This window comes from Clavelina lepadiformis, chromosome 8, assembly GCF_947623445.1.
Source record: "Clavelina lepadiformis chromosome 8, kaClaLepa1.1, whole genome shotgun sequence".
Classification (NCBI taxonomy): domain Eukaryota; kingdom Metazoa; phylum Chordata; class Ascidiacea; order Aplousobranchia; family Clavelinidae; genus Clavelina; species Clavelina lepadiformis.
The window spans coordinates 19395859-19419485 of NC_135247.1; the positions used below are offsets into that span (position 1 = coordinate 19395859).

General features: G+C 41.8%; 1 protein-coding gene across 1 annotated transcript; it reads left to right on the forward strand.

Annotated features, from left to right (window-relative positions):
* Positions 1-120: 120 nt before the first annotated feature.
* LOC143468456 (uncharacterized) lies at positions 121-21865 on the forward strand. The gene is made up of 58 exons (XM_076965678.1): positions 121-255; positions 490-590; positions 771-890; positions 1085-1173; positions 1362-1468; positions 4211-4346; positions 4425-4507; positions 4801-4929; positions 5305-5403; positions 5509-5676; positions 5767-5849; positions 6500-6644; positions 7734-7766; positions 7840-7927; positions 8016-8104; positions 9645-9800; positions 9881-10001; positions 10815-10976; positions 11106-11223; positions 11292-11417; positions 11514-11656; positions 11799-11941; positions 12018-12189; positions 12253-12431; positions 13029-13108; positions 13172-13294; positions 13382-13526; positions 14135-14299; positions 14379-14501; positions 14600-14785; positions 14855-15011; positions 15080-15265; positions 15336-15541; positions 15610-15699; positions 16499-16652; positions 16730-16847; positions 16916-17046; positions 17131-17230; positions 17352-17481; positions 17550-17594; positions 17702-17889; positions 18120-18291; positions 18359-18474; positions 18588-18729; positions 18799-18947; positions 19004-19124; positions 19187-19333; positions 19405-19526; positions 19598-19796; positions 20021-20107; positions 20191-20352; positions 20410-20580; positions 20654-20791; positions 20858-20998; positions 21064-21213; positions 21282-21431; positions 21504-21703; positions 21763-21865. Exons 1-58 carry the CDS (start codon positions 207-209, stop codon positions 21805-21807), a joined length of 7578 nt encoding a protein of 2525 aa, XP_076821793.1. The 5' UTR covers positions 121-206; the 3' UTR covers positions 21808-21865.
* Positions 21866-23627: the final 1762 nt, after the last annotated feature.

The window sequence follows — 23627 nt, forward strand, 5'->3', positions numbered from 1 at the left end:
GTTCGGTTAATTCACGATTTTTTGATTGGATCCACATAGAAGTTTTTTACTCACGTCTTTTAAGTTTGTTTGACTTATTCAAGCGAGCGAGCTAACTCAAAGAAAAAGCTGGTCAGTTTGCGAGAAATCTTTTTAAGAATGTTGTTTGTAGAATCCATTTCAAAAGTTTGGATTAATAAATTTTAAGTTTCTGGTTTTAAGTAGTTATGACGTCACGCGCAGCGCAAGTCGCAGGATTTATTCTTCTCTTGTCTGGTGAGTTGAAGCTTTGTCTTTTTTGTTTTGGAGCTTTTCAGTTAAAATTTATTTCGAATTTGTTGTCCTTATATTTTCAAATTATTGAGAAAAATAATAATATTTTGTGTATTTCGTTCGGGAACAATTTATACAAAGATTTTGGTGATCTTAGCAGTCAAACCAACACGGAAGTTGTAAGGTAAACTTAGATAATGTATTTGTGTGTTTCGTATTAATGAGATTTCTTGATAGTTTATGACGTATGTGGTGAGCAATGTGACACAGACAGAGGTTTCATCCAGCAGGGCTCAAATTGCTTCAACTTCGTTCAACTCGAAATGTCCTGGCATGACGTAAGCGATAAAAGTAGGCCTAATTAATGTTGAAATGTTTTTTTTCGAATATCACAGGGTTTCTTAAACTCGTTGGGTACAGTGCAACGTGAATATATCACATGTAATATCATAATATATCATGGATATATCGTACACGCATTCACTGGATCCTTTGCTCATTGTTCCTACTATATTTAGGCAAACGACTACTGTCTAAAAAATTTCGACTCCTACCTCACTTCGATCATTTCATCGACCGAGCAAGCTTACATCGCTGGTTTGTCTGACCTGGACCTCTGGATTGGGCTTTCAGACACTGTGAGTGCCGCTAGATCATTTTTTTATATCTGGAGAAAATGCACGATCCTAGTTTAATTAAATTTAATCTTTTGGACGTTTTGTATAAGGTCGTTTTTAGTTCATTAAGGCTTAAAAAGCTTTCATGAAAACAGTAAGTTGTTGCAAATGTCCACGAAAAATATTCTAAAAACATTGCCTAATTCTTTTTGAAGGAAACGCCAGGTTCTTTTTCATGGGTTAACGGCCACGATACACTTGCATTGTATGAAAACTGGGTGGGGGGCCAGCGGCCATCTATTACGTAAGTCCTAAAAAACTTTTTCATTACAAAGATTAATTTCAATTTGTTTTACCATATCGTTATTTCACTACAGTGTTTAAAACTATAAACTGAATCCTAATCAAACTCTGCTAAACAATTCAACCATATCAACTAAACATATCAACTATATCAAATTTCTGTGATTTCACAAGCCTATATCTATTTAGAAATAGGGGAAGCACCTGTGTGAAAACTAACTCAACTTTGAACGATCAGTGGAATGCCGCTCGCTGTAGCGAAGAAAAAATGTTTGTGTGCAAGAAGGGATTGTCAGGTAAGCTGCCGTTAGTGCCGTAATAGTGTAGTTTTAACTTTCAACTGTGGCCCGTCGTCCCGTATTGAAAGAAAGTGTTGAGCACCGGATCATCTCGTGCACACTTATTGTAACCTTCTGGTGCACACCAGTCTTTGAAAATTACACTGTCCGGGGCACAAAAAACTTACATTCCAATCTGACCTATCGTATTGGTTGATTGTCGCCGTTGATGGTGGACAGTGAGAAGGTGCTTGCCTTCATAGAGCGAAGTAGAACGAAAATATGCTTAGGTTTGGTTCCCATGCATGAGTTCCATCGTTGGAATACAACTGTTTATAGTTAACGATAGTGGGAGGGACTGTTTCACTGTAAGTAGCCGGTTACACAGCCTGTTGTTAAAGACTCTAATGTGTTTCAACTAGGCCTCTTTCGAGTTACTGTCTTGGTGGCAAGATTTTTGTCGATCGCCTATAGGCCTACTTACAATGGAAATTGTCAACCCACATAAATTTTTTTAAAAATTACAAATGTTCTGGCCATTTTCGTAAAGATTTCGCTCTGGTGAGTTGCGTATGAATTCTTCTAAGCGATAAAAAAATTGAAAATATGTTGCCTAGTTGTTATTTTACAGTGGTTTGATTCCTATAGGCAATAGACTAGTTTGATGCGAAGATTTGTTACGTGGTCAGCGTAAAAAGCGGCATAAAGTTCCTAAGGGTTTGCGTGTTATCTGTGGTGTGTTTGAATGTAATAATTCGGTTTGTATTCAGTTTATTTTCAAATTTTTTTTATCGCGTAAAAAGTTTGCTGCTGTTTAATTTTGTTTATAAAATATTTACCTTTAAAAAACTTGCATAAAGGAGGGGACGAAAATGGAAAATGAAAGCAATCAGTGTTTCCTTTCCAAATTGCAAAATATTTGTAGGCCCATGTAGTATATGCAAAATTATAATCTATTTATTCACAATATATGTATTTGATTTAGTCCATTATGGTTTGTAAAGTGAAATGGCCCAAATTGGGAATTTACATGCTTTCGCTGTTATCTTCATAAAGTGACAGACAATAATTTTGAACAGAGATATTGCATTTATAGCAAACGTCATAAATGACATCACAACCAACTTTATTTAAGAAAAAATTTAAGGCAGTTGTACAAATAAAACGATGAAATTTTACATGGGTAATTACGTGTGTACTTGTGTAATTTAATTTAAAGAATCATGTATGTTGGTTTGCTGATTCAATTGCGTATGAAAGCCTTTTGCGACTTTTAATCATACCAAAAACGCGTTTTCGTAGAGTATAATTCGATGTAATACAATTTTCATAGTTGAGTCTTAACGTTTGCTGTTTTCAGTGAGTTCCTAAACTTAAATACTGAGTTTGTTGCTTATAGGTCAGCAGCATAGAGCGTTAAAAAGGTAATCGCCTCATACTAAATTTTTAATCTCAAAATTAATATACAGTCAACCCTCGATTTAACGGACAAATGCGGACCAGCAGCAGTCCGTTGCTGGAAAAAGTCCGTTAATCGAAAATACCGTACTCCCACTACTGTACAGTATACAGTCAAGTACTCTGCTATAGCGTAGACCAGGGCTTCCCAAACTGGGGGTCGCGACCCCGCAAGGGGTCGCGTAACGAACTTCAGGGGTCGCAGAGCGTATACCAATTTTACACGAAGTACAAAATACAATCAAAACAAAATATACTTCCAGCCTAATAAACATAGAAACCGCCTTGAGAGCAGCATTAACAGATATTGAGCCACGGCTGGACTTGCTTTGTAGCAGAAAGCAGTCGGACCAATCACACTGAATAAATGTGTGTGCTTTTTTGTTTGCAGTAGCCTACATATGTGTAAAGTAGTAAGTAGGCTTTGAGTACTGGTGGCTTGAATTCAGTCTTTGCATCTCAATAAATGTCACTAATGACTAATGTATATTTCGCACTGCTTATCAATTTAAACGTGAAGGGTCGCAGAAAACTTCAGAAGTTTGAAAGGGGTCGCGAGCAAAAAAGTTTGGGAAGCCCTGGCGTAGACCATCTGTCACCGCAAATTCTAGCTTTTGCTTGGAAAACACGCCTACGATAAAACACTACAGTAGTTTGATGGAGAGATGTATTACGCGTACCAAACATGTTTATACTGCGCAGACCGAATGAAGGCTCTTGCTAACAGAGTACAGAGTACGCTGACAGAGTACGCTGATAGATCACAATACGCTGGTATTGTGACGTTGTGAGAGACAGCTTTCTAATCGTTTCACGCATTCATGCAAGTAGCCTGGCGAATTCCAAAACAGTAAAAACCGTTCTTTTGGTACATTCTTTTACTCATAGATCTGTGCATATTGAGTCCGTTAAATCCGAAGTCCGTTAAATCGAAGTCCATTAAATCGAGAGTTGACTGTATTTCACAGTGTTGAAAGAAAGCACTGATTGCCACCACTGTTCTTGCTTTCATTTTCTATCGTACCAAAAAGAAAATCTATAAACATTTTAACATAAAGATAAGCTGTTAATAAATTTTGAAGAAAAACGAACATTTGAACAACATTTCTCAAAGAGTACTTGGCGCAGAAAAACTACGAAACTGACCTAAATTTTCTGTTTTCGACCAATCAGTAGATATTAATAAAGTCTGAAAGGGTGATCTGAAAGTTTGAAAAAATTGGCTGAAACCGCATAAAAATAACTCTTGTACAATTGCATTTAAAATTTTTAACTTTTACAGAGTCAAATGATGTTTTACAGAGACATGTCCCGATGGTTGGAATTATTTTAACGGAAAATGTTATAATTTTTATCTCAATGACAACTACTTTACTACGTGGTCCAGAGCAAGAGACTTTTGTCAGGAGCAAAATTCTGATTTGCTCAAAATTGAATCGTAAGCTTTGTTGCAGATGATTATTACCAGTTTGATTGTCACCATTTGTACAATATGATGTTGATGTTTGTTTTACAGAGCTGACGAGCAACAATACATTGCAAGTTATTTCTCACAATGGCGAGAAGACGGAATTCTTCAAGTGTGGTTGGGAATTTCAGGTTTGCAAGTAGACCATGTTAACGTCTGCTTTCCACATCTTGTGTTATGCGGTGGCGGTCGTTGCAATCATAATTTTTTCGAGTCTAATACTCAATATTTTTGCAAGAATGCACAATTATTTTAACTGTGACTATTTCAAATTATTTGCACTCTTATTGATCAATATCGGACAGAAATGGAATGTATTGAACACAATGTGTCCAAAGAATATGCCGGTATTATAATGACTTAATTAAATGTGAATACCTGAAAAGGTATGAGATATTGAAATAATGATGCGAGGATATTTCAGATTTGCAGATGGACGATTACTTTCGTTGGTCGGATGGAAGCATCATATCCTACACACAGTGGGATACTGACCCATCAGAGATTAGACACCCAGGGGTGGATGACTGTGGTTGGTTGTATACTGGAAAAGGTAAGCCAAAAGAATGTTGTTTGTGGTGCAGTTTCTTTACGTTTAACTTTATTCTAGTAAACTAAAATCTGGTCATGTGATCCGGGATCGACACTAGGTGGCAGTGTCTGATCACAGAGATCCCTTGTGAATGCATTAATGACAGTTGCTTCTGTTCATTTGCTGTGGTTTAAGTTCAAATTGAATGCTAAGCCACTCAAAACTTATCAAACAAGTAGCAATGGCCCATGATCCACTGGGAAATCCAAACTTGCAAGCTTCGTAACCGAGGCTCAAGTGATGCAGAATCACCATCGAGCAATTTGTGCAAAAATTCCATCTGAAGATAAAGATTGCATCACAATGTAGCTTCTTTGCAGCTTTTGTTTTATCCAGAAAAAAATAATTGGGAACTTGGAGATTGCTTCTCTCTTCAAGCATTTATTTGTCAAATCAGAGAAGGAATCAGTTTGTCCCCAATCTCGAAGCCTGTTCGTGAGTAATTCTTATTTATTTTCGTGCTTGACTAGAACTCTGCTTTCTGCTGTAAAAATAAATCATAAAATAGCGTTTCCGTGAATTCTGTGAAATGATTTTCAGTTCAATACAAATGTGAGAATGGTTGGAGGTTGTTCAAGGATCATTGCTACCTTTTTGACGGAACAAAAAGGAATTTTGATGAAGCGGAAGCATTTTGTTCTTCGCCTGACAACAAGTTTGGTCATCTGGCCAGCGTTTTGGATGAGGATGAAAACTCTTTTTTTGCCGGTAAAATCTCCCGAAAAAAAATGGATTTTATTTCATTCGGTCTCATTTAATGGTTGTTTAGGGCTTTGTTATAAACTTGCAATTTACCAGGGAACTTGAAGGGACAGTCGTGGATTGGAATGACTGACAGGGTAACGGAAGGTACTTTTATTTGGATCGATGGTTCCCCAGCTGTAAGTAATAACAATTCTTCATGTACATACCTACTGTAGTCTGTAAGGAATTGGCCAAATTCTCAAAACTACTTTGTGGACTAGAAGGAGTAAATCATTCAGATAAATTTGAAGAGATTTTTGGTGACCGTGTACAAGTGTTGACTTTACCGACCTATTTATTGTTTTATTAACTCATCTGCAGTTATTTATAGCTTTCATTGACCTTTTGCCCTTTACTAAGCTGTTGCTCTTGCTACTTTTAAATTTTGAAATCTTTGACTGCATTGAGTCAATAGTGGTCGTGGTACTGACTGGTGATCATGGTTTATTGTGGTTGTCAGCTATTTCCATGGGTAATGATTACTTTTGCGATTAGTTGCTTCACCTCCTGTGGTTGATTGTGTAGACATATTTGTATAAAAGGTGCCTTGCACTATGAAGTCCATGAGTGCTGTTGTCCTTGAGTAAACGTTGCTGACAGATCTATTTATTACCAAATGTGTCACGTCCTATGTGAAGGGTCAGAATAAACAGCAGCGAAACCCTTCAAAGCTTGCAGCCTGTGGCAACTGCTGCTCTTATCGACTACATTGCTCCATTCCTACCATAGTGGCTTGCACCATTATGTTGTGGATAGTGTTTTAACGTTACTGCTTACCTTTGCAAAGGATTACTTTAACTGGAAATTGAAGCAGCCCAACTCGGATGGAGATTGTGTCAGGATGATTGGGATTGACGATGACAACGCGTGGGGGCAGTTCAATGATCAGCCTTGCACCAACACAGATTACACAATCTGCAAAATCCCTGCTGGTTGGTGATGCAACTTCTTTTCATTTTGATGTTTTGCATGATATGAGCTTGTATGCACGGTGATATTTCACTAAGACTTGCTTTCTCATTTTCCCGTGCATGTTTCGTGAATCATTGGTTGGTTCCTTGAAACTTGCAAATTATAATGATTATAACATGGCAGCCTAATGCGTGTGTTAAAATCGAGTTATCAGCATGTAGCCGTGATCTTTTATTGAATTCACTTTTTAGTTAGGCCCATTACCATGACCAGACTGCTAACTTTGCAATGTGTTTACAAAATTTTGCTTTTAAAAATTTGCATCCCTACAGGCCTAGTGTTCACAGGCGCTGTTGTTTGACTAACTGAAAACTTTGCTGTCTCCTGTGCAAACATAAACTATTTCATATAATCGTAAAGCAAACGATTCTGTACTGACACAAGACATGCATGAAAGTTAGAAGCACATGAGCCACAAACTTAACAGTCTTGTGCCGTGATATGCTTCTTTTGTTGTCAAATGCCAAAGATAAAATTGTAAAGAAAACAATTTGATGTTTATTGATTGGTTCTGTGATTGCAAGTGAGATTAGAAGAAGGATGGATCTTGATAGATGTTATTTTGGTCCTCGGGTCCTTTTGCATGAGATTGGCCGTTAATTCTCATAAAATTTCAATGTTTGTAATACTGAACAACAACCTACATGCGTGTTATGTCACTGAGTTCTCCGGTTTATTTTCTAGTGACTTTTTGTAAATTTCAACCCTAATTGCCTGAGTTATATGATTGAGACGTTGAGACCTCTTTAAAAATTGCTTTAACTGGAAACTTGGTCAGCCTAGAGCTGATGGTGACTGCATAAGAATGATTGGTGTTGACGGTGACAATGCTTGGGCCGGTTCAATGATCGTGCTTGCACAGAGGCCGGTTCACTGATATGTAAAATCCTAGCGGGTTTAATTCCCCACAAATTATGAGATCTAATTCATGTGATTGTGAATGACCTGAGTACATTTGTATATACAGCATGCAAATGGATTGTAATAAGTTTATTCAGTCATAATTGTAGGATTAATCAATATTTTTTTAAATTTTTCTTTTGTTTTAGAGCCTACGAGTCCTTATACACCTACAGTTGACAGTGAGTGGTGTTGTTATAAAAATATTTTAATCTGAAATAGTGAGAACAATTTTTAAGGTTATTTTGTTTTCAGCCGACCCAAATGAAGGCCTGTGTGGGACTGGTTATTATCATAATTCGGGAACTCACAAATGCTACAAAATTGTGTCTGATTATGAAAGGTGCGTTGCTATGTCATGGGAAGGCGTCAAGTTGTCTAATCACAAATTTGTGTGTTATTCCAATGCATAACAACTCTTTTGGATGCAGATCTTGGGCAGATGCGAGACTTCACTGCCAGCAGGATGGTGGAGATCTTGTGAGCATCAATTCGCCTGAGGAGCAATCTTTCCTGGAATGTGGGTTCTTTTATAAGGCATTTTACTTAACGTAGTTTGCTCATAGTATTTCAGTTTGTCACAATGTTATGCGCATGCATTCATCGCCACATGCATTTGCGCCCTTGTGTGATTATGCCCTCATGTAATTGCGCCCTTGTGTGGTTATGCCCACATGTAATTGCGCCCTCATGTGGTTATGCCCACATGTAATTGAGCCCTCCTGTGGTTATGCCCACGTGTAATTGAGCCCTCCTGTGGTTATGATCACATGTAATTGCGCCCTCCTGTGGTTATGATCACATGTAATTGCGCCCTCATGTGGTTATGCCCACATGTAATTGCGCCCTCATGTGGTTATGCCCACATGTAATTGCGCCATCCTGTGGTTATGATCATATGTAATTGCGCCCTCCTGTGGTTATGCCCACATGTAATTACGCCCTCATGTGGTTATGCCCAAATGTGATTGTGCCCTCCTGTGGTTATTTTCCACATGCAATTACGCCCTCATGTGGTTATGCCTACATGTAATTGCGCCCTCATGTGGTTATGCCCACATGTAATTGCGCCCTCATGTGGTTATGCCCACATGTGATTGCGCCCTCATGTGGTTATGCCCAAATGTGATTACGCCCTCATGTGGTTATGTCCACATGTAATTGCGCCCTCATGTGGTTATGCCCACATGTGATTGCGCCATCCTGTGGTTATGCCCACATGTGATTGCGCCCTCATGTGGTTATGCCCAAATGTGATTACGCCCTCATGTGGTTATGCCCACATGTAATTGCGCCCTCATGTGGTTATGCCCACATGTGATTGCGCCATCCTGTGGTTATGCCCACATGTGATTGCGCCCTCATGTGGTTATGCCCAAATGTGATTACGCCCTCATGTGGTTATGTCCACATGTAATTGCGCCCTCATGTGGTTATGCCCACATGTTATTGCGCCATCCTGTGGTTATGCTCACATGTGATTGCGCCCTCATGTGGTTATGCCCAAATGTGATTACGCCCTCATGTGGTTATGCCCACATGTAATTGCGCCCTCATGTGGTTATGCCCACATGTGATTGCGCCATCCTGTGGTTATGTCCACATGTGATTGCGCCCTCATATGGTTATGACCAAATGTGATTACGCCCTCATGTGGTTATTCACATGTATAATTGTGCTTTTAAGATCATCATTAGTTTTTTCTGAGGCTTTTTTTTCCGAAAGTTGTATTGCCATATATCTGGCAATTGCATAATAACCAACTTGACCATGCATGGACTGCTTTAATAAACTTTCGTAAATGCAAAGCCATAATGCCACGTGAACGTTACAACTTTGGTTCAAATTCTACTGCAGTAATTTTTAAATAGCGATGACTATTCCTGCACAAATACGCTGCTTGTACGTACATTCAGACACAATTCCATGGGAAGGTTGTTCTGTGAGGCATTATTACACAGGCACAGATTTGCTTCAATGCTTTTGGAAGGCATAAATACTACGTGGAACACACAAATTATATAGCTACAATTAGCTGGTGGTGTTTTTGTTTTTCTAAGTTCATCTCTCCTATCTAAGTGTGGGCTCCGTGTGGATAGGAGGTATCGATCAATACAATGGCCCAGATGGTTTACCTGACGTTGTGCAAAATTCATTTGATGGAGGTTGGCAATGGAGCGACGATTCACCTTTCAACTTTGTCAACTGGAATGCAGGTATCCATAAACATCATATTATGAGTATCGTTTGGCATAACTTGTAGCGAGGTGGTGAGCGTGAGTTCATGTGGCTTTAGGTGAACCAAATACCCAAGGTGATGAAGATTGTGTAGAGATGTACACAGGTACAGGGTTGTGGAATGATATAACCTGCACCAACCCTTATGGATATGTTTGTGAAAAAGAAGACCCTGAACAGTACGTTTAACTTTATTGTCGACAAAACTTTGTGGAGTTTGTACAAATATTTGTACATAAAAGTTTTGTTCACTATTATGGTTATAATTTGTCAACCTCTCGTATGCTGGACGATGACGTCTGTGAATGTTGGTAATTCTTCGGTAAACCTTCTGAATTATTCTTCCTCTGTACTCCTGTATCGTCTCAAGAAGGTTGTGGGGCAGCAGCCTTAAGAACCCCATAAATAGTTATTGCTTGCCTCCAAATCTGCCATTTCGGCTAAAGAGATATCTTATCATGTCTAAGCCAGGTCAGTTATGTAATTATATCACCTGGTTCTTGGTCGACTCGTTGGTCTTTTACTGGATGATGTGGCAAGTATGACTTCATTTGCATGTCTTTGCTGAAGCATCATAGTTGGGACCTCAACATTTAGAAATTCACGGATTTCTGTGCTAATCATTTGATTCAGTATCATTAAACCAAAAACCTTTCTTAAAATTTCAATTTCTTAAGCCTAGAAAGTGCACTCTTTTGATGAATTATTATTGTTCATATTTCAATTTGTGAAATAACATATTAGATTATATATTATAATTATCAAATATATTTCAAATTGTGGTGTTAGGTTGGAAGAATGATTTACAGTCAGGTTTTGATAAAAACGTTTTATTTCCATTGAGTTCAAGATTATTGAATTAAGTATAAGCCTGATCTTAATGAAAATTGTTTCAGCCTTTCTTAAAACATTCTTTGACTACAAAATTTCAGTTTTATTTTTCTCTAGAATCCTTGAACTCAAAATGTAATAAAATCATGTTGCTTGTGCAGCGTTGAAAGTCCGGCTGACTGCACATCTGCTGATTGTTGCTTTCGTCACGTTGGCTTTGAGAAAGGCGGTTCGATGGATGACAGCCAGCTCTCGGCGTCGTCGCAACTTGACCAATATTCTGGAGCTGAACGTGGCCGATTAAACACTTTGGATCAATATGTGTGAGCATGACAGCAATTTGTGTGAGAATAACAGCTGTTTGAGTGCGATTGATTAATTTATTCATGTGCTGCTAACTTTAAAAATCAAACTAATTTTTATGAGAGCAACATTTTCATGAAACCTTGCAGTCCCCTGCTAGATGTGGGACCTGGTCGCGGGGCGTGGGTCGCTGCTGACACCGACTCGAAACCTTGGCTTAAGGTTGATTTACTTGCCTGGTACGAGATAAGAGGCATTGTGAGCCAGGTAAAGTCCAAACGTGTTTATATCGTGAATATCAACAAGTGCAGTCTTTTGCTTTCTTTAACTGTTAGGGTCGAAATGGATTAAGCCAGCCTAACAATCAAAACGACTGGGTGAAGCAATACAGTGTGCAGTATATGATAAATCCTGTCACCTCTGAATTTGAAGATTACACGGATGTGGATGGATCGGTTTTGGTAAGATGCTGTTGGAACATATTTGATATGAAGTTGGTAGTTTTAAGACTTTTCATTGGTGATTTATGTCGCTGAAACTTATGTGATTGTTCTCAGATATTTGATGGCAACTACGACCAGGATGACCAGGTCACCAACATATTTCCTCGGCCTGTCGTTACGACAGCAATCAAGATTTTCCCCACATCGTGTCGGAAGAAATGTGCGATGAGAGTTGAACTGGTTGGGTGCCCACCATCGTAAGTCATAGACATCTTATACCTTATTTGCTTTATGAAGTTATATTCTTCGAATCCAAAAAATTGAGTATATAACTGACCCTATATCTTCAATGAATCTGTAAGTATCATTTCTTGCGAGAAAAAACCTCATTTTTGCCAGATGTCTCAACTCACTTGGTGTCTCCACAAACTCCATCGACCTCGCTTCTGAGTTCCCAGTCCTTGGAAACGAGATGTTCTCTGCCTCTTCACAGCAAGCCGGGTTTGAGCCGTTCAACGCCAGACTGGATTATTCAGAAGGAAGTGAGCATCTATCTATCGCTTCTTTCCATTTTGACTTGGATTTCTAGCTCGTATTTCAATGTTTTGCGTGCAACAGATGCTACAACCATCCAGAATTACCTGCTTGATGACGCAACAATGACGTATGACACGGCCAGGGCGCATTGCATCAGCAATGGAGCTGATTTGTGCTTAAAAAGTGAAATTTGCGTCAATGGCGAACCAACCCTGATAGGAATTCAGGCTGGTGACCAATGGGCTCCAATAAGGTAAAATTATGGATTATTATCTGACCTGACTGATTATTACCAGGTTGCTTCAATTCTTTGTAGAGATGGTTACAATGACTGGGTTGAACTTGGCAATGATAATGCTGATGACGGGAGGGGCCGTGTTTGTTATCGTCACAATGAATATTATGCCCCTCCTTCTTGGGGCATCACCACTGGTTCCTGCCCTCCCTGGAACACACAGAAAACCTGCGATTTAAAAGGAAATGTGTTTTGCTGCCGTAAGTGTTATCAAAAGACCAGAGCTTGTCGTAATTTCAGAAACTAAATAACTACGAGTCATCGCTTATGGTCACTATCACGTAATTAGTTAATTACGTAATAATTGTCAGAACGCCCTGTTTAGGAATTTTTGTGTTTTGTCACTTTTTAACAAAGTAGTCTTGTGGGCTGAATGAATGAATGTAAGTATGTTGGTAGGCTTCGAAATTATCAGTGGTTATGGCGATTACCAAAAATCGAAGACACTTTCATTCACAGAAGGCAGAACAATTCATTACTAAAGACATAAGGTTAAGTTAAGCAAACAATTGGCTGAAGACATGTAAGGCAGACTGAATGTAAATTAGAATGATCAAAACATTTCTTTTAGTTAGTGTGCTACGTGGTAAGTATAATCAGTTCACCTTGCGAATATAAGCTTTCCGCTAAACAGCATCATCGTTTTGTAATAACTTAATATTTTTGGGCAATACTTACGTTACAAAAAGTTCTCAATTACGACTAGCTCTATTTGCTCATAGCTATGCTTGAACCTTAAATCGGCAACTCCTTCAAACGGTAAAGATTTCATGTTTTTAAAACCTTTTTCCATTTAGCTGTCAATACAAAAAGCTGGAAACCAACTTCCAGCAGCAGAAATGAATGGATTCAAGTTGATCTGGGAGCCATAAGAAAGGTAGAATACGGGATTTCTCTTTGTTTTGCTCATTTATATCAGAATGAATTCATGCATTTTCAGATATCAGGAGTTGCGGTTCAGGGGGATCCCTCGTCAGAAGATAGAGTGACAGGATACCATATTTTATTCAGCGATGAAGGCCAAGATTTTGAAACTTACCGAAGTCCAGATGGCCAGGAACAGGTTAGTTTTGCTTAAGGTGATTTCCCATGCTGCTCGGCATTTTGTCTGCGTTTTATGCAATGAGAGAAAATATAAATTTTCCTTCAGATATTCCCGGGGAGCGCGAACCGCAACACACCCGTAGAAGGATACCTGCGTGAGCCGATCTCTAGTCGATACATCCGCATCAAGCCTCAGTCGTGGAACAATAACATCGCTCTTCGGATGGACATCCTTGGATGCAACGTTCAGGGTCAGTGCCACTTTGCTCTCTGTTCTTATAGCGCGCTCTGTAGTGAGAGTATATGCACATGTGCAAATCTCGTGTAGAAATCTTTGACAGTTTCAGCAATAATTTTTGTTGATAATCTGGGATGGGCTTAAATCAATTTGACTGTTGGCCTGGTAAAGAAGTCCTCACGAGACCGTTAAGTCAGGAATTTTGTCCATTTCAAACATACTGAGTGAAGAAGTCCATCCATCAAGGTTGAGTGCTGTAAGAGTTTTATGAAGAGCAGAAACCTTTTGTCAGACTTTTAATTTAAAGGCAGCAATAGAAAGATCAGATTGACATCTGGGAATCTGAAACACAATCTGAATATATCAACTATTTTCTTTATTTTCGTGAATACGATTCCTGCAAACAAGTTTGGGCCAAGTTCTTTATTGTTTTAAACAGCAAAAGAGCAGAATGTGGTGAAAAGTTCAAACTTCCTTCCCCTCTTCGCTTCTTGCTTATGTCAAGCGCGATAGTTTAACTTTGGTGATTTGCAAAGACATCAAAATCATTACTTGAATTCAAACCTTTTTACAGTATATTTTACTCACCCCACAATGATATGAAACCTGTTGGTGTTTTAGATCGGGCTGACTGCACAGACAAAGCTTTGGATTACACTGACAGTTCTTTCATCATCGATTGTCCTGGAGGTTGCGATAAAGTTGCCGACAAAGTTTGGGGAACCGGAGTTTACACCGACGACTCATACATTTGCGCTGCCGCCATCCATGATGGGAGATACGTCGGTAAGTTGTATGTTTGTGACAAGATTTTCAAGCCACGTCACATAACTTCACAATAAACTCTGCAATATTTGCTTTCCAGCAAGCCATGGTGGTACAGTTACAGTTAAAAAGGTGGCGGGCCAATCATCATATAAAGGCTCCAAACAGCACGGAATCACGTCCCTGGATTATGAGTCGTGGCCGGGCTCCATCACATTTCAAGGTTATTTTCGTGGTTGACATCGATTTCGAATCAGATATTGCAATCAATGTTGCAAAGTCATCAAGATGGTTAAACCAAATACTTAATTTCTTGGCTAGGCGACCATCTTGGTTGTCCAACTGGTTGGACTGGTTGGCAGGATTGGTGTTACTACGTCACTAGAAGAACGTCAATGGTTGATTACAGCACTGCCCGGGACATCTGCCAATCATATGGTGGAGACCTGGCCAGTATCCACAGTCAAGCTGAACAGGACTTCGTTGTGAGCCACAATATTTATGGATGTAAGTATCCGGGATGTTTTTATGCGGTGACCTCTCGCTGGCGGCTCTCACTGCTCTTTCTATGCTTAGTGATGATCCCTGATGATTTGTGGATCGGAATGACGGACTTTGAACGAACCAACTACTTCAAGTGGGAAGATGGTACTGACGTCACCTACACCATGTGGAACTTCAATGAACCGAACGGAGGAGACAGGGAGCATTGCGTCCAGATGTATTCCATCAGGTATCCTTGACTCTACTTCATATAAAGACCGTCAGAAATATTTTCATATCAAATCCGTTCCTTGTTAGTGGTTTCTGGAATGACAAAAGCTGCGACGCTGAGATGAACTTCATGTGCAAAATGGATAAAATTCCTGTCAACCAGCAACAGAGCGCAGTGGATGGCTGCCCCAATGGATGGGTTGCTTATGAAGCTTCTTGTTATTTATTTGATATCTCTGCTTCTGTGTGGACCAATGCGGAGGACTTTTGCTCGTAAGTTCTAGAGGTGCTGAGAGGATCTTGCTCTCGGGATAAATATCTTCATGTCCTTGCACTTTATCAGGGACCAGGGCGGCCATCTTGCTGCAATCACGAGCTACCATGAACAAATGTTTGTGGCAAGTCAAGCCGCGCAGACCTCCCACCCAGATATTGATCAAAACTTCTACATCGGGCTTGGAGCATTCGTTGAACCAAGTGGTTCCCTGGTGTTTAGATGGTCTTCAGGGGAGCTTGTGACCTTTACTGCTTGGGATAGAGACCAACCATGTAAGATGTTGATGTTCTTGCTGAGTGGATAATTAGTCATGAACGAATAAAACATCTCGTATTTGCAGACATCCTTCACAAATGTGTCTTTCCATTTCTCTATGAGGGGGTTGAGTACTACACCTGCATTTCGAAGGGGAGACCCTATGAGCTGATCGGTGAGTCTAGTTTTCACGCAATAGTTACCAGAGTGACAATATCAGGGAAGTGCAGAACCCGAACCTCGACAGTTTTCACTCTCAGATCTGCCCAAATGTAAACGTCTGCGCAAATAAACACAAAGCATGTGATGGCCAGAGAGCTTGTTTCATATCAGCTGAAAGATTTATATTGCTTCGTAATTTTCACTACAATCGCTACAAAGTTAGTCGTTTCCACAGTCGGCGCCCGACGTGCTGACCCTGTTTGACACTTAACCCCGGAAACTGCAGGAAAAAAAAACACAAAAATCAAAACGTCATTAAACGAGAAAAACCGACAGAATCACGTAGCAGATAATCTACACAGTGCGATGCTTGTTAATTAAATCAAATACAACCAGTTATTTTGATTCAAACTCTCTCCTGTCCCATTATTTGCAACCGGCATTTCTTTGTGCGTTTGCTATAGTCCTTATAGTGCCAGGCTCACACAAACATAATCCTTTGGCATATTTATTTAACCAACACTTATGGCGCGAGTGTATTGGCTACGGTTCACTACTTTTTGAACAATTAATCCACGAATCCACATATGAATGGATTCATGCCAAATATACATAAGACCTGTACCCCAGTCGTCGTAGCCAACACTGTAACGGCAAAGAGATTTTGTTCAGATTTAAGTCTCTTTATTTGTCTTGTTATGACGTCATACTTTCGTGCACGTTGAAGTCAAAAGCTTGAGTTGTTGCAAGTTCGAGATTTCATTAAATCTCCACATCACTGGGCACATTAGCAACGATTTTCATTGTTGCAGGAGGTCCGTGGTGTTCCGCTGACGCAGTTTACACCAACCACCCTGTCCCATGCGAGGGCGTAGAGAGTGGCCAGGTTGGCTGCATTGTGCTCAACAAAGACAACGGTTTATGGTCGCAAGCCGACCCAGTGGGATGTGGGTCACCTGAGTACAGGTTCGGCGAGATTGTCTTCACAGCAACATCATATAACTCATTCGCCTTTTAACTCGATTTTGTTGTTAATTTTTCAGGGTGTGTGAGATTCCTCGAGAGGGTTACACAACCCCCCAAGGGCCCACCACACCGAGCCCCAATGGAAACTGTCCATTCGGCTGGTACGGTTACAACAACGGCACGTTCTGTTACCAGGTGACATTTCTACCCACCTACGGCTTCTGCTCTTTATTTCTGTCTAACATTTCATCATTTTGTCAAAGATCAACGAACTTATAGATGTCGCTGATCAACTGAGTTGGGAGCAAGCGAAGCTTCATTGCGAGTCGCAAGGATCAGTGCTGGCCAGCATCCACAGTCCACAGGAAGAAGCGATTATCGCCTCAGCCATACAGTGAGTCCGCAAAATTCGGACTCTGCCAAGCTCACTTTTGCCCCTTCACCACTTGCCTGTGATTGTTTTAACTCAATGTTTCAGGGGTTTGAACGGGAACTACGCGGTCTGGATTGGCTTAAAGAGGGAGATGGACGGCACATACGGCTGGTCCGACAAGACACCGCTCGCTTACACAAATTGGGTGACAGCATCTTGACAACTCAACAAAATTAATATTTGAAGATCTGATCTCAATTCAGTCTTTTCATTACATGGGTTTGTTTGGTATTGCGCGTATAAATGAAAGTTGGAAATATTTTCAGGGTGATGATGAACCAAACAATCACAATGGCAGAGAAGATTGTGTCGAAGCTACGTTTTACCCAGGAAACATTTACTGGAATGATCTAAACTGTGACTCTGTGAGGAATTGGGTGTGCAAAGTGGAAAGAGGTTTGCTTTGTTTCACAAAATCTCGATTCACTGATCACTATGCTCAGGTTTTATTTTTACTTTTACAGGCAAAGATCTTGTCACACCCGCCACCTTTCCAGCTGGAACTTTGTGTAAGTAAAACTTATTCGACGAAATGGCCACTTGATTGCTCCTCGTTTCATTGCGACTGCCATTATGACGTCAGATAGAAGTTTATTCGTGCACTTGTGTTTTCCAGCTCCTCAGATTTGCGGAAGTGACGTAGACTGGGTTGCTTACACCAACCCTTCTGGCCAACAGAAGTGTTATTATTTTGGCAACTCCCCAGTACAGAGCTGGCATCAATCCAATACTTACTGCCAGTCGCTTGGTGGCAGCCTTGTGTCAATTACGTCATTAGATGAGCAGCAATTCATAACCGGTCGAGTAAGTCGTCAGAGCCGTTTAAAATTTATAAACCTTTACAAAATCAAGGTTAGTTTAAAATGATTTAATATCCCATTGTTATGTGGTGGATGTTCCCAGAAGCATTCGTTTTGCTTTATTTACGTCATCAACCCCTTTTCTCAAGCTCGTGCACCTTTCTACCAGTGGTTCATTCCCAGCCCATTTCTTGTTATATGAAAGTAATTATAACTTATGGTTTCGTCATTTAGGCAAGCAAGACTGGTGTCACCAACTTATGGATTGGTTTGGTTCAAGACACCATGAATGGTCCTTTTCTTTGGGTGGATGGTTCCCCAGTGGTCTTTGAAAACTGGCAGGCCGGCGGGCAACCCAATGACAACTTTGGCCAGGAATTGTGCGTCGAGGCGGCGGCGAGCAATGGTAGGTTATAAACGAAGCTGCTTTGTCATTCAATATCACTCCCAGCTAACTCGTGTTGCTGCTGCAGGTCTTTGGTCTGACTCAAACTGTGGATTGACCTTTGGTTTTATTTGCCAAAAGTTCGTTGGTGCGCAACCTATGACCCCTGACCCGACCCCCGTATTGCCAGGGGGTTGCCCTTACGTGAGTATGATGTTGATGGTGTTGTTGAAACTCATCATCTAGCGAGGTCAACGACAATTGACCTCCGCCATGGCTGGATGGTTATTCATCGATGCTCTTTATCTTTCCTTCAGAACTGGCTTCCGTATGGAAGCAAATGTTTCTTGGAGGTTGGATTCACTGATCAGAGCTTGAGGAGCAATTGGGAAGACTCTGAGGCCTATTGTGAGAGCAACAACGGCTTCCTCGCTTCTATTACCAACGAATATTACAGCGGTGAGTAACACACTTCAAAGCGGAAGTATTAATTAACATATTTATTACGTCATAATATCCTATTTTCAGCTTTCCTGACGTCACAATTGTTTGCTTGTCCGTCCAACATTTGGATTGGTCTGAACTCACGGGGGTCCGACCTCCAGTTTAAATGGTCCGACAACTCTGACGTGCAATACACGAACTGGGCACCCGGAGAACCCAACAATTCTGAAGGGGTGAGTTCGATGACGTTGCTTACGAGAGCTTTATGACATGTGATGACGTCATACAGGGAGAAGAGTGCGCTGAGTTGCGGTGGGAGGCGAAGGATGCTGGGCAGTGGAATGATTACAGATGCAAGGAGACTCTTCCCTTCTTCTGCTCCAGAGAAAAGAGCACCGACTTCTCTCCAGGTTCTTCCCCGATTCCTGCAAACAATCATCACGTGATCACATCAACATCTTATGCTTTTTAGAATACCAGGGTGATAATTCGAAGTGTCCGTCAGGCCACGATTTCGTCCAATGGGATACCGGGTGTTACAAAGTCTATTCGTTGAGCATTGACCAGATGAGTTGGAAGGATGCCAGAGACAAGTGCCGGGCTGAGGGGCAGGTGTCAGGTGACCCTCGATGCTTGGTCGAGCAACTTTCTCGGGTTTCATTCTACTTTAACGGCTTAAATGTTGCTCAGGATTCACAATGGACCTGGCGAGTGTGTGGAACGTCTACGAAAACAACTTCCTGCAGACTTTCTTCTGGCCACAAACCGACGCAGCTTTCCAGTACATTTACCTGGGGATGTATTACGAACTGGTTTGTTAAATATTATACCAGACAATGCCTTTGTTCAACCACGATGACCTAACAATGGGTTGTTTTTGCAGAATACGACAACCGGAGAGAATTCGTTCAAATGGTCTGACCAATCACCTACATTCTACACTAGGTGGGGCACTAACGAGCCCCAGATCCCCGCATCGACCACTGGTTGCGTTGTCATGGATACTCACGGCACGTGGATGATGATGTCAGAGAGCGAGTGTCAGTCGATGAGGTTTCCATTCATCTGCAAACACGAAACATGTGGGTTTTAGTTATTGGCTTCCCATCGACAATGTTCTGGCTGCGTTGGTGCCGCAACCAGGGGCACGAGCCCGCTCGTCGTAGAGTGCTTGGTGCTCGCCACGTGCCTTGCGCGCCGATAAAGTTAATGGAGATTGATCTTCGGGAAAGCGTTGTAGGCCTCGCACCATTGCTCCAGTTGCCCTGTTGTAAGATCTGTTGTTGATATGATGTCGTTGTTTCAGTGACAATCCCTGTTCAAGACCCCGGTGCCGGGACGTGCGAGGAACACTGGGCGGCCCTGGGTGATTATTGTTACCTAGTTACACCAGGCAAGTCCAACGTTTGTGCGCGATATATGTCAAAGGTTTGTCTAAAAGTGGCCGGTCACTAACAGCGTTGAACTTGACCTCAGGTCACAACTCAATCGACCTCAGGTCGTGGGGTGACGCAGACAAGGAATGCCAGAACAGGATGGGATACCTGGCCAGCATACACAGCGACATCGAGAACAAAGCGTTCGTCAGCTGGACCGACCAGAAGAACGTCTGGATTGGATTGCAAAGGAACGGATGGGGTGGGTTGTCATGGTAATTATGTGTTTGTTGCGGGATAATGGTCTCCTCTGCTGCAGGAGGATGGGATTGGATCGATAAGACCCCGCTCGACTTCACCAAATGGGCGGAGGGCGAACCCAGCGATTCCGGTGAAACCGGCGAAGCTTGCGTCGAGCTTTATACAAACGGGGGCTGGAATGACGCGTTTTGCTCCACGACGAGGGGCTTCATCTGCAAGAAACACAAAAGTATTCTTTGTTCTCTGATATGACGCCGAATAAGACTTAGGCCATTCGCGAAATTCCACGGTTGTTATTTCAGCATACTCGACCTGTGCTTACCCCATCGATCAACGTGACGATTGCGGTTATGACGGAATAAGTGAATATGAGTGCATTTCACGTGGTTGCTGCTGGGACGAGGCGGGGTCAGGACCTCACCCTTGCTTTTATTCCAAAGGTAACTTGAGGTCAGCGTTTGTGACGTATGTATTTCGTCATATTTAGTGATGCCCGTTCTTCGTAGCTGACTCGGCCTGCATCGAGAAGGGTGGAACGTGCAAGGATTATCGCTACGTGTCGTGCGAGCTCGGCTACGAGACGAATCTTTGCAGCGGCGGCGCCGAGAGCCAATGCTGCTTCTCCTGCGCATCCGATGATGACGTCTGTAAGTTTGTTATTGTTTGCCGTTTGGTCACAATCTATGACGTAATAATACTCCACGCTGGTCAGGTAACGATCAAGTGACTGAGTGGGAGACGGGCGACGAGCAATGCGAGGCGGGGGGCTACGGGACGTGCCAGTACGACAGCAATTACTGCGCCTCCGGGAGCTACGAGTCCGGCAAATGTGGTGGACCGACAGATCGAAGATGCTGCGTTGGTTGGTGCAACACTTAGTTGGGACGTTAACAATCACATTGTTACGACTGTACAATGATGTTTTTGAAGTGAACCCTCCGACTCTCCCCCCTGACTTTCCGACAACAACAACTGTGAAGCCTGGGACGACGACCACCTCCGGACACGGGGAAACGACGACCACTCCGCCCGTTGTGGTCACGACAACAACCAATGGCCCGACCATCATAAACCAGCCAGGTCAGTTTCAAGCTTTTAAGCCGTTGTTCAAGTTAGCTCTTGTTGCGTTCTTGTGACGTGGTCATTAAATAGGCGGGGGTGGCGGCGGATTGGACGGGGGCGCGATCGCGGGGATCGTCATCGCCGTCTTGTTCATTGTTGTCGGGGGCGGTGTCGCTTTCTACTTCTACAGGCGCGGGGACATGAAAGTGCCGGACATCAAAGTTCCGTTTTCCTCCGGATCCTCGAGGCAGGCAACAGGAGGCTTCACAAACCCGATCATCTACAGCCAGGTATAAAATTTGTCTCCACTCAAAGTAGAAATGAGTTCGAAAAATGATTGTTTTTTTAGGATTCCGTCACGATGGGAAACGATGACAACGAATTCGACGCTTAATTGCGAATTTTTGATCATTTCTTTGTGACCAGTTTAAATAAAAAACAAATGTCTTGTTTTTCGTGCTTTGCGCTTTTCGGTAAGATACGAAATGAAATTTTTCATTGATACGCACAAATTTCTCTCTCTCTTTCATTTCGAAACCTACTTCTTCTTCTCAGCATAGTCGTGGGGTAGGAGCCCCTAAACAGTTCGCGATCTTTCTCCACATCTGACACTTCGTCTAAAGGCGTAGGTCTGCTAAGTCGTGACCAGGCCAGGTCAGTGATGTAACCGTATCACGTGCTCAAATATTTCCAAATGTCTCCAAACCTGTCAAAATGTGTGAAGTTGTAGTGGCTTGGGAGCCACATCCAATACCATTATACCAATTGTGGAAACATATGCACCATTTAAACATTGTTCATTGATAAACCTACAGCTAGCATTTAATATTTGCAATGCAGATGCAATTCGGCTGCAGTCACAACTTTACAAACTGCAATCGTTATGCAATATTTGGAAACTTGCACTAAATAACTTTATGTGAAAGCGCCGTTTAGTACGTTACCAGGTGATTCATAACATCCGAGTTTTAACTGTAAATAATTCCCATTTGCCAACGCTTTGCTTTTATCGTTCACACATTCTGAAATATGCGTGTATTTTGTGTTGAATATTTCCGTTCACAAGCGCTCTACGCTGTTATAAGCTTAAACTTCTGTGCGTGTAGGCGCCCAGACAGAGAGATACCGAATCGTACGAACGTATTACGTCAGTCGTGTTAGAATGTAATTTGTTAGACTTGTTTTAATTGGTGAATGCTAAGTTTGTGCTTGGGTCATAATAATCGGAACCTGTACAGTTCCTACAATAAAGGATTGTTTCTGATAAACTGTATCTGTTAATCGTAATAGCTTTCGGCTAGTAACAGTAGTAACACGTTAAGGTTAGAGATTTCTAACCGCACGCAACCACGGAGTCAGATCATTAATTCGGCAGGTAAATTAAGTCCGAATAACATAAGTTAAGACTGACAGCAGTAACCTCCGCATTTTGGTGACAACCGACGTGGACACGACGTGTTTCAACAATCCCTACAGCCCCGTTCTTCACTGGCAAAGCTAAGTCAGAGTATCACATTAGCACACGATTAACCACACGGCCCGTCGAGTCAATTCAGGATACGACCATGTCAAGCGAAAACGAAGAACGATCGGCAGAGCCCTCCAGCAATGAGGCGGCCGGATCCTCTGGTCTGGGGGCTGACAGGAAAGAACTGATAAGTGTGCGGACACAGGACACTACCTCGAGGAACGATTTGTTTTCACACGTCAAGCTTCCTACCTTTTGGAAATTCAATCCCGAAGCATGGATCTCCCACCTGGAACACAAATTTTCTCTGTATCGCATCGCTTCGCAAACAAACCGTTACTTGCTAGCAGTAGAAGCAATACCGGCTACAGACCTCGCATTACTTCGTTTGCCTTCCGCGTCGGCTCAGGACTGCTACGATATCTTGATCAACGAAATTTTGAGGAACTTTGATAAACGTGAGGATCATTTGGATTTTTTGTTGGCTGACCTCACGCTGCATGGTCAGTCACCCAAACATCTAATGCGGGAATTGATGAGTGCAGTAGGTCAAGAGAATCTTACTCCGCCAGTGGTTAAACTAATTCGTGCAAAATTTCTCAAAGCGTTACCACCAGACGTCGCAATTGCGCTAGCCAGCGTGGAATACGAAAATCTACAGAGCCTCGCGATGCACGACCCACCGATTCCTGATTCACCAGACTCACCGGATGAACAGCCGGCCCCCGCTCCACAACCGTCGATCA